This window comes from Odocoileus virginianus, chromosome 7 (assembly GCF_023699985.2).
Source record: "Odocoileus virginianus isolate 20LAN1187 ecotype Illinois chromosome 7, Ovbor_1.2, whole genome shotgun sequence".
Taxonomy (NCBI): Eukaryota; Metazoa; Chordata; class Mammalia; order Artiodactyla; family Cervidae; genus Odocoileus; species Odocoileus virginianus.
The window spans coordinates 61,880,404-61,892,584 of NC_069680.1; the positions used below are offsets into that span (position 1 = coordinate 61,880,404).

Consider the following 12,181-nt stretch of genomic DNA (forward strand, 5'->3'; position numbering starts at 1 on the left):
TGAACTAGAGTTCTGAATGATTTATATTTTGTTTTTCTACCTTTATTTTGTAATAATAATGTTCACCTATGAGCTTTAATTCTAAAATTGCTTCATCACTGAGATATGGGAAAGAGGACATTATTTCTTAAGAAACCATCACAGTTTCATGGCAGCATGAACTTCACTCTCGTTTCTTTATCTCTTCCCATGATGTCCTCCAACATTTTGAGTAACACTTAGACACTTGCTGGCACCAAGCCACCTAATCTAACATGGTTTCATTTGGCTTGGTCTGTAAACAATAGGCTGGCTCAAAAAAGACAGTGCCCTGTCACTGTCTCTAGGTACAGATTTATACTGGCTTCTTGTGGTTCAGTTGCCAAGTTGTGTCCGACTCTTTGAGACCCCATGAACTGTAGCACACCAGGCTCCTCTGTCCTCCACTATATCCCAGAGTTTGCACAAATTTATATCCATTGAGTTGGTGATGCTATTAATAACTAACCATCTCATCCTCTGCTGCCCTCTTCTCCTTTTGCCTTTAATCTTTCCCAGCATCAGATTCTTTGTGGTGTGTTTATACTGTAGCTAAAAAACCACAATGGAATATATAACACATGCCCATATAATGCACACAATGGAATATTATATAGGCAGGTAAACATACAGTAGAATATTCAGTTCAGTTCAGTTCACTGGAATATTAGTCAGTCTTAAAAAGAAACTAGATCCTGATACATGCTACAACGTGGATGAAACTTGGAAATATTATAGGATTGAAACAAACCAGAAACAAGGAAAATATTGTATAATTCCACTCATATGCAGTACATATAGGAGCCAAATTCACAGAGACAGAAAGCAGAATAATGAGTGCTAAGGGTGGAGGGGGAGAATAAAGTTACTGTTTAATGGGTATAGAGTTTCAACTTGGGATGATCCAGTTCCGAAGCTAGATGGTAGTGATGGTTATACGACAATGTGATGGGGTTATTAATGCCACTGAATTATATACCTAAAGTGGTTAACATGGTGAATCTTATTTATATTTTACCACAACTAAAAAAACCGACAAAACTCAATGGATCCAAGTGAATCATAACCTAACTCCCTTCATTTGTGAAGTACACCCAAAATTTTATACTAGACCCCTAGAAATGAATATATAGAGATGAATATTTCCCACAATAATAAAAAGTACACTGTTCAAAGAGTTCACAGCAATGGGATCAGAGAGACCAACTGAATATCTGTCCCCATCTCCCAGAAACACAGCAAACAGTAGCTTAGTGTTTTGCTAAGGAGGAGGGAGTCAATCCATGAGGAGGGATTCAATAAAATATTTTTCATTCTGATAAAAAACAGAAATGATTTTAAGAAAAGTAATTTTAACCACATAATTACTTTCTACTTTCATTGTCTTTTCCTATTCCTTATAGGTTAGGCTTTCCAAACCTGTCATTCCCTGCCTGAGCCAAGGCAAGGCATGAAGTATCCCAGAACCACTGCAAAGATGAACAGCCAATAAACAGAAATTCAAAAGAGAGTGAAGGGAGGAAAAAGCATCTTGTATAAACAGACAGCAACAGACCAGGGAGGGTGCGTCTTTCTAGGATGGATGTTAGCTCTGTCAAAAACCAGCTAACAGCTTGTTTTCCAGTTTCATTTTAACAATGGTTTTGCCTCACTGACAGTCATATTTTTGGATGCCCTCATTAGTGTTTTAAGACTTCACTTTCCAGGCAAAGTGACACATGAAGCAAACTCAGAGGATACGTTTTGGTGAAATCCTACTTGGATTTGAATTGTCCCCCTACCCCAACCCAATAATCTAAAACAAGAAATGTACCAAACCAAATTAAAGTGCTTCAGACTGTACTTTTCCCTATATACCTGATGCTCCAAGCAGAAGTCTTTTAGATTTTTAACATAAAATACATTATTTCTATTACTAGCAAAATATGAAAAGCCCCTAATGATTTCTTATATCTCCCATTTGCTTAAGTTTCATTCTGTAATCATCAAGAATGAAGGCTGAGCCACAATCACTAACACAGCAAAGCAAGAGCGGCCATATTTTGGCAAGGTGTCTTATCACACCTTCCTATATGTCACGTTTTTCTGATAGTCATGCTAGTAATATGATTTACTTAAAAGTTCACTGGCATTTATTTTTCATTCAATACTTTTTATTAATACACTCTCTCTGCAATAAGGCATAAATGAAAATGCAAAAGAAATCATGTTCATGCTTCAAGTCAATCAGTGTAGGGTTAGGGTCAGGGTACACCATGGGCTTCCCTGGTGGCTCGGGCACTAGACAACCTGCCTGCAATTCGGGCGGCCCGGGCTCCACCCCCGGGCCAGAAAAACCCCCTGCAGAAGGGAATGGCTACCCACTCCAGTGTTCCTGCCTGGAAAATTCCATGGACAGAGGAGCCTGGTGGGCTACAGTACATGGGGTCGCAAAGAGTTGGACACGACTGAGTGACTAATACTTTCACTTTTTCACTTTCACAGAGAAACACAAGACTAATTTTGGATGTATTTTGAAATAAAAGAAATTTAAGTGTAAATTCAAACTCAATATTATTCATATCAGCTGAACTCTTCTGATGTGAAGTAATAAAATTACAATCAAATTTAATTGAAAAATAAACTTATCAACAGAGGATTGTGAGGTATGAGTTATAGGTATATTTGACTCTGGGCTCTCTTTTCTGGAATTTAGTAAACTAATTTTTAAAAAATATTTGCTAGAAAAGAGTTAACAAAAATGCAATAGGATTGACTGCTATTAATTAAATACTTATGACATAAATAATGTATCTTGAGGGTCTATTAAATATGAGCATATCTAATCATAAAGCAGAAAGGACACTGGGTGAAATTTTAAAAAAAAAAATGTAAACTAAATACTAATCTTTAAGACAGGGGTCAGCAAACTTTTTCCATAAAGGATCAAGATGCTGTTGTTGTTTACTCGCTAAGTCATGTCTGACTCTTTTTGCAACCCCATGGACTGTATGTAGCCCCCCCAGACTCCTCAGTCCATGGGACTTCCCAGGCAAGAATACTAGAGTGGGTTGCTACTTCCTTCTCCAGGGGATCTTCCAGATCCAGGGATCAAATCCAAGTCTCTGCATTACAGGCAGATTCTTTAGCACCTGGGAAGTCCCATACATGTATAAACACATATACAAAGGATTAAATAGCCATACTCTGTCATCACAACTACTTAACTATGGCACTGTGGCACAAATGCAGTCAGTGGATAAATAAAGGAAGATTGCTGTGCTCCAATAAAATTTTACTTAGAGACCCTGATATTAGAATTTCATAAAATTTTTACATGTCATGAAATATTATTCTTTTAATTTTTTTCAACCATTAAAAAAATAGAAACACTATTCATAGTTTGAGGGCCACATAACAAAACAGGTAACAGGCCAAATTTGGTCCTTAGACCATAGCTTGCTGACTCCTGAGAGTTTACAATTTCAAGTATGGGGCAAAAAACACTTCCTTCATCAAACAAAACCTTTTTCTTTTTTGAAAAGAAAAATCAACAGAAATTTATAGGCTTCTGATCTCTCTAGAAAACAGTTTTAGCTTCCTGAATGCTTGCCAGCACAAGAGACATGGCCAAACACTGACCAGTCTCGGCACAAAGGAAGGGGTGGAGGGAAGGCGCCGACCGCGATGGTCCTCACCACTGTACGGGAGGTGACATCTGGACGGGACTTTGAAGAATGAGTAGGATTTGGGTAGAACGAGACTGCAGTAAGAGAAAAAGAGAGATAAGGACAAAACTTCAGGAACTAATGAATTTAAAAAAAAAAAAAAAGCAGATCCAGAAAAAGGGAAAAAACCAGCAGAACCAATTGCCAGGGAAGCCAAGAGAAGAGAACATTTGAAAGAGAAAAGGGTTTAAAACTCTCAACGTGGTTACTGGGAAAAAATAAAAGTAGGTCAAGGCACGGGACAAATGCGGGCTGTTGGTGACTTTTTTATCCTGCTGTTGCAGTGTAACGATAAAGAGCTGACAGATAGGTTTCATGGAATTAAACAGGGAATAGCCTGAAAGGGATGCTGGTGGGAAGAATGGCTTTATAGAGATATACACTATTTTCTTAAAGAAAACAAACAAAAAACATTTTAGTGAAAGTTGCATCTTTCACTTTCACTACCTTATTAGTAGCTTGCTCAATATGAAACATCCTAATCAGGAAGTTGTTTCCTATATTAAATTCTAATACCCTTTGAAATCAAATGGGCCAAATTTTATGGTAAGATCAAGAATTAATAAAAGTTGCATCTATCCTAACTGCTAGAACAAAACACAGGAAAAACTTCCAACAAGTTTTCTTTAAAAAAAAAATAACATATCTATAACAAATGGTAATGTCCTATTTCCCTTCTGTCTTTCCTTGCTTTTTTTTTTAGTTTAAAAAATTTTGTATGTTGATGAAGTTTCAGTCTTGCAGAAAGCTACAAAAACTGTAAAAAGAATTCCTGGATACCTTTTATCCGTTTTTGTTTTTGTTTTTAAAATAACTTAAATCAAAGCATTCTTCTGTTGACTTCCTGGTTTTTGTCCTTTGTAATGTGGATACTGCCAATGAATTCTGGACGTTCAATTTAAAAAGTGTTGGGGTCTAAATAGTTTAGTTAATGTTGTCCATGATTCAGTCACAAGTTGTAGGGAAGAAAAGTGCAATATAAGCTCACTCAACAAAACTGGAATTCACTTGGCTTCTTTAATTTGTAGGTTGATGTCTTTCATCAGCTTTGGCCCATTCTCTCTCTCCTCTCCTTCTGGGATTCAAATTAAATGTGTGTTAGACCTTCTCATTCTCTCCTATATGCCTCTTTTTCTCTTATCTGTAATTTTTACTTTTCCTCTCTGCAAATGTTAACATGCTGGATCATATTTTCTGATATAATTTCTAGGTCACTATTTTGCTCTGCAGCCGTATCTAATTTGCTGCTAAATCCATCCACTGAGCTCTTAAGTTCACTTACACAGCTTCATAGTTCTAGTATCATAGTTCTAGCATTTCACGGTTCTAGTATTTCCACTTGGTTCTTTTCCAAAACTGCTACATCACTTTTTCTTTGCAATAGTTTCCAGTTACCTGATTAGAAAAAAGTTACTTTTAGCCAAAGTCTGGTGATAATTCTAGTATTTCATGTCTATGAGTTCTGGATGTCTGTTTGCTCATGGTGGGTAATTTTCTCATATGTCTAGTTATTTGTGTGTTGGCCATTTGGGGGGCAAAAATTCTTTGGAAGAATATTTTTAGGCAGAAAGTGATGGGACTTTCTTCCAGTGAGTTTTTTTTTTCTTTACATTGCCAAGTCCCTGGAAACACTACCAGTCCTGAGCCTATTTCATCCAACTTCAAGACTCCAAGGTCTATTCTCTCCCCTTAAGAATCCTAACAGTTAATTTTTGCACTGTTTGAGGATCCTCTTCGTCAGATTTTTTTCCCCTCATATTTTCTATCTCTCTCCATATTGTCAGAGATTTCCTTGACATTATTTTCTAAACCTTAACTGAATACATACATATATGGATATATATGTTATTTCTATTAACTCTCTTCTGACAGAAACCTTTTTCACAGCATCTTGTTTTTATTTTCCAAGTGAAATTCTTCCGAAAGTTGTACACTTGTTCCTCTAATAAGCTGCCTATTTTACATGATTGTCAAGAATGATGTGATTGCTTTCAACGCTATGGATAAAAGCTATTAAAAAATATTAGTATGTTCAAGCACAGTGAATTTAGTAAGTGTCTACAGTGTATAAGCATGAACAGCTTAAAGAGAAGGTGGCATCTGCATAGTGATTTTACTTAAATAAAATTAAAATTTCAAGTCACAGAAATATCAGATAGCAAAAATGACACCATAGCTGTGGTGGTAATGAGAGATAGCAACTTCTTTCTAAATTCAATTTGCTGTTATTAATACTGATATAATAGTGTAATAAAACATTTAGTGATAGATTTTCAAGGACAAGATTTCTGAAAAAGGTTAAGTTTGAGGGAAAAGTTCTAAAGAAGAACCACAAGACTAAGAAGTAATTTTTAAGAACAGTATGTAATATGGCTTAGTACTGAATTGGATAATAAAAAACACAGTATTTTTTCTTCCTCAGAAATAACATACTTTCTAAATGCTTGTTTTCCTTTGTAGTCATTAATATATTCTTAAAAAAATCATGACCGAGTTCTCAATCTAATCTCTCTTCCCTTGAAAGAATAAAATTGAATTCCTCTTGTCAATATTCTTCTAATACTCCGAAACAAAGTAATCACTGAAAACAAACCTCTTCAGGAACAGTATTTAGGAACTTAATTGTGCCTTTGTTACCTTAGGACAAACAGACCACAGAATTGGCCAGGGAGGGGCATGTGGGACACATTCTGCTTTTTGACCTTGGTAGTAGTTACATTGTTCACTTAATGATTATTTGTTTAAAAGTACATATATGTTTATGCACTTTTACCAAGAGAATAAATAGCATGCATTTTTAAACATCTTCCTTATAGAAACTTCCCTAAGTAAAAAAACTAAATGAAGCTCTCATTTAAATGCATTCATTCTACTGTCCTCTTAAATACTTTAAGAGCCAGAGATGGAAAAAGAGCAAAACTGAATGAAATACTTGAGTCACTCTTATTTACATCTTTCAAGAAAACTCTGAATGTAGATAGCTAGATTTAAAACATATTCTCAGGTAAAGTACTATTAAATATTAATATAGTAAAATACTGCCAATTCCCTCTTTCTCTAAATTTAAATATTCTTATATATAAAGTGGAAACATATGTGCTTTTTACTTGGTTTATATGCTCCAGGATTTTTAAGTATCTAAAGAAATGGCACTTTTGTCCTTTGCTTTTGGACCTACTTTCTGCTGCTGCTGCTAAGTCGCTTCAGTAGTGTCCGACTCTGTACGACCCCATGGACAGCAGCCCAGCAGGCTCCTCTCCAGGCAAGAATACTGGAGTGGGTTGCCATTTCCTTCTCCAGCACTTTCTATTCCTTCCCAAATATATTACTGTGGCTTTATTTGTACCAAATCATCTGTGGAGAGTACAACCTAGGGCTCTAATGTCTTCTCTTCACCCTGCAGTTAGAAGCTATGCTTTTAAACAATTACTTCTGCACCCCTATTCAATCTGCTGAGAGGACAGTCTTGGAATACTGATTCAATTGCATAAGGGCATTTCATAGGTCCCCCAAAAAGACTGCCATTAAGACCACTTCTCCCTCCAGAAGCTGGCAGTCAATGACCATCCTACTTCTAGCTAGTGAGGGAGCAGTTATTTCCTGGCAGAATGTTTTTAGGTCAGCATGATTCCTCCATTTACAAGCTTATCACTGCATTACAGATAAACAAACCACATCTTTGCTCCTATCTCTTAGATGAGAAATGGAAACTCTGACAGGACACTATCCTATTAATGAGGCCGAGGTCGTCTTCACTCGCATGTGCATCCTCCTTTCAGAGCTATCTGTCAGTCTTTCATAAAAAACTACCATTACTAAATACAATCCTTTTCTGGTTTGAAAAACACAAGGGAATGATTCTCTAGTTGTCAGTTCTTCTTTCAAAGTCCTTCTTAGAATAATAAAATTCTTATTTTAACTAGGAATAATCAGATACTAGTCTATAACAGCTGCAAAAATTCTCAAAAGAGCTATACAAAAGAAAAACATGGTTTCTACCTCCAAAAGTCATTGGAGATCTTTTTTTTTTTCCCTTATTAAGGCATCCAGAACACATAATATTACACTGAGTCAAAAGGACCAATTCTCTTCATGGAGTAGAATAGCAATTGGCTGTTACTCATTAAATTCTTACAGCAATGAGCAATGACTTGCATTCTCGTTTTGTTTCTCTTTGAATAGTAGATGAAGTTGATTTTTTTCCAAGGCTGCTTCCCATCACCAGCATTCCTGATCCTTGACCTGTGTAGCTGTTAATATGCTACACACATATACTTGGGCTCCTTAACAACCAATGCAGTTAACCTTTCTGTTTACTCCAAGTCAGTTCCTATTTTGTTAGTGAAAGTGATTTTTTTTTCCCTTTCTGAACATAATAATTATATCTGTTATAAAAACTACATATATAATCCACTGGTTTTTTAAATCTCTTGCTTGTTTTTTTTTTGCAAGGGATTCAGGGGCCATGTGTTTTCATATTCTAATTGAGAAAGATTTGTAATTCCAAAAAAGTGTGCTGCTATAGCTACTTTATAAATATAGCTATTACTCTTATATGTCTGAGGAATTAGTGTTAGATGTTACATTTTATCTTTATTCTCAAAGAAAAGTTAATTCCTTTGATTAAATAGAAGTGAAATATTATATTTTCTGGAACTAATGATTAAAAAGTAATACATTGGAAATTCTATCAAAAGATATTTTGTTACAACTACCTGTGTTCAAAGGTACTTCTCTTCCTCATCTCATAATCTGCTCCCATCATTTTATACTGTACTTACCTATTAATCTGCTGTATCTCTCAGATAGGAAGCTCCTGGAAGGTAGGGAATGTATCATAATGGCTGTTTTATCTGCAGAGCACATGGTCTGACAGATAGCACACAGTCAATATTTCTGTTGGTGCTAGTATTACATACACCTCAAAAGTCTAATTGTTAATTAGCCAGTTTTATACTAACTGGCACACCCACTGCCCCAACATTTATGTCCAGTCAGGTATTATCATATTTCAAACAGAGAGGCCCAATTTCAAGTATCTACTGATCTCTGCCTAAACACTGAGCATCTTTATGAAGAAGATAGAAAAGCTAATTTGTGAGTTTTAAATCTTTTTTTTCTGATTCAAACTCTGCTACTATCTAGCAGTAACCTGCAAGTCACTTTAACCATATTGGATCTTGCACCCTTAGAGAGTAAAATGAGGAACTGGACTAAATAGTTTGCAAGAACCTAGCTGGGCCCAGTTCTAAAACTCCAATTAGGCATTAAACACTAAGGGTACAACTATTACAGCAAGCTTTGTCAACACTAGAGGGAGCTATGTCCATGTTATCATTGGGGTGGGTTAGAAAAATTTCCAAGTCAAGCATCTTTAAATGGAAAACTGACTTCCCAGAATGAGAGAAGTTAAATACCCAACAATAGATCCTGTTCATACAGGCACTTCTCAGGCTACCTGTGCTTACCTCCTTCTTACAGATGTTAAAGCACCTCACCCTCAACTTGCATCAATATACCTTTGGGGCTTAATTCTAATTCCAAAGGAACCAAGTTGGCTTGAGTCATTCCAACAGATTTCTTTCCCCATTCATCAGCTTCTTTCTTTATCAAATTAACAGTAACCAAAAAAAGCAAAATAATTAATGCTATTATTTTAAAAGCCTCAGAAAATGAGCTAGAGGAGGAAAGAGATTCATATCACAATAAAGCTGTGGCCTGGGAAAAAAGCTAACTGCAACTGAATTCATTAGCAACTTGCCACTCAAACTGAAGCTACCAGAGCTACTTTGAAAATAAAACTATTCAAAGAGGAAAGGTATCAAGGAAAAGAAAGAATCAACAAAGCTCTGTAATGTGAGAGCTGGAATGCCTGCCTAAAGAGAATGCTGCCATTGCTCTGCTAGGCTCTGCAATGAGAGGCTTGCAGCTGCTGAAGAGTGATGTCATTAATTAGAAGCAATGGGGTCACATTAGGCATTTGGCAAGAAATCTGTCAAGTGACAAGATAAAGGAATGGAGGAAAAAGAAAAACATTGCTAAAGCTAGAGCTTGCTCTGAAGTTTTACTATTTACATCCTCTCCCTCCCAACTCAAAAAAACACCCATGGCCTTGAAAATACATGACCCAAACCATTATAGAACAAGTAAAATGAAGAAATCAAAAACCTTTCCTTTGGTATCAGCTTATGTTTCCCTTTTCCCAGAGGCACAATGGCATGTTAACCTGACAGAGAGGGCATAAACTGTGGATGTTACAGAATGTGGTCTGTGGGAGAAAGATAATGCAATCCTGAAGAACACTTTTCATTTAAATTTCATAGGTTAATTTAACACTCAGAAGCAAATCCTCAACAGTCAGAAATGGACCACCTACTTTTTAGCACATGGGCTGTTCCTGAGTAAAAATAGATTTACACAGGAATTTTGGAGAGTGACTCTGTGGGTGAAGAGAAAAATCTACTAGAACAAGACAACTCTTCACTTAAAAAAAATGCACACTCAGTCCTTCAAGGGTAAAATACAAAGTAAGACTCACAAGGTTAAAATCAACTTATTCCTATGGATCCAAATAGTATAGTTGTTTCTTAAATCATCAACTTTAAGTACTCTAAGAGACACCAACAGCCTTAACAAGTCAAAAAGATTTTTCATTTAGGACTACGAAAAAAAATTTAACAGTCCTTTCAGTCAATAATCCTCATGGGAAGTATAAGAAAAATATACTTTACTGTTAAAAGGAAAACTTATTGCCCTCCCTTATTTTAGGACATATGCCAAAGGATTTTCAATTCACTCAGATTTGTACTGACCTTTAAAATGTTTCGGCCATCAAATGATTCTCTTTCTTTGAAGATATATTTGCCATCCACTGTGTAGAGGTTGTACCTGCCTTCAGCTGTAAATATTTCAAAGACAGTGTTAGAACAGAAGCTTGGGTTATTGAGCTGTCTGTTTTCTCTTGGATTTCTATAGGGATAACTAGGAAGATCTTCATGTACTACCTAGAATGTAACAGCGAAAAAGTGAAAGTCGCTGTGTCCGACTCTTTTTGAGTCCATGGTCTGTACAGTCTATAGAATTCTCCAGACCAAAATACTGGAGTGGGTAGCCTTTCCCTTCTCCAGGGGATCTTCCCAAGCCAAGGATCGAACTCTGGCCTCCTGCATTGCAGGCAGATTCTTTACCAACTGAGCTATGAGGGAAGCCTGGAAAATAACATAACATGGAGGGAAAAACATCAGCTTATGGTCAAGAGACTAGTCTCAGCTCTGTCATAACTCATTCGGTGTATATTTATTCATTTAACATTGTCCAAGTACTCAATGTACATAAACTACATAACAAACCATATTCTTAGGCAAATTATGCCTCTTTAGTTCCTCATTTACAAAGTTAGAAGAGTGGGTGATTTCCAAAGATTCCCTGCAGTCTAAAACCCAAGATTCCTTATAAGCTGTACACATTTTCAAATACATAAAAATACATGAAAGTTCACTCATTAACTAGTTAAAAATGCTGATAATCATGCTTTGGGTTGATTTAAGGACTCCCCTGAAATGAGAAAAACCTCTCCAGTTGCAATCAAAGGTATCCTTACATTCTACACAGAAATCTGCAAATCTATGACCTTAGCCTCATCAAAGCTGTGTTCTAACTCTTTGTATTAATTTAGCTTGCTTATCCCAAAAGATGTCCTTCAAATGCAGCAGGAAAAAAATGGATATCAAAGGAAAGGATAACTATTATGAAAAAGCAAGACAATGTATTTATTCAACAGCCTTTTCAAAAGAAAATACAAGATAGAGAAGTATCCAGGATATGTAAAATTCAAAACATCTTAAAGAATTAACTCTCAGAATATTTTCTGAAATACCAACTCTTTCCCGCCAACCAACCAACACTTAAAAGTATCTGTATTTCTACTTTTGAGTATATTCTTTTATTGTATATAACTATGGAGATTGCCACATCAGAACTGATAAAATATATTCAAAGAGCTAACCCCAGGAAGATAATATATTTTAGAAAGTCCATTGGAATTACACCTGGGTAGCTATAGGACTACTTCTCTAATGTGAACTAATTCTCTTATAAAGAGCCCAATCCCATGTATATTTCACAACTTAAAAACAGTCCCCCCATTAAAAGAAAACGTGAAACTAAATTATAAAGCAAAATTCATACTAGGTAAATGTCAATTTAAAAAAGCAGTAATAAAATCTGGAGATTGAAATGTTTACTAACAGCTTCAAAATTTATAAGTAAATAGCATTAGCCATGAGGGGAACGTAGATCAAAACCACAATGAGATACCACTTCACACTCAAGATGATGGCAATAACAAAAAAGACAGATAATAAGTGCAGGTAAAGATGTAGAGAAATTGAAGCCCTCATGCACTGCCATCCCTCCTTATTCGTGGTTCTTCTTTCCACCTTTTCAGTTATCCATGG

At 35.9% G+C, this 12,181-nt stretch overlaps 1 protein-coding gene across 8 annotated transcripts in view; it reads right to left on the reverse strand.

Annotated features, from left to right (window-relative positions):
- The window catches only part of ASCC1 (activating signal cointegrator 1 complex subunit 1), a 103,087-nt gene that overhangs the window by 15,681 nt on the left and 75,225 nt on the right, over positions 1-12,181 (reverse strand). For 7 of the 8 annotated variants that reach the window (XR_011488776.1, XM_070470803.1, XM_070470801.1 and 4 more), the window contains exon 9: positions 10,538-10,623. The exons of the other annotated variant lie outside the window; for it this stretch is intronic. Coding sequence is in view for 6 of the 7 variants with exons in the window: in XM_070470803.1 (XP_070326904.1) it covers positions 10,538-10,623 (86 nt within the window). In the remaining variant the exon portion in view is untranslated. The remainder of the gene's footprint in view (positions 1-10,537; positions 10,624-12,181) is intronic. 8 annotated transcript variants of the gene reach the window in all.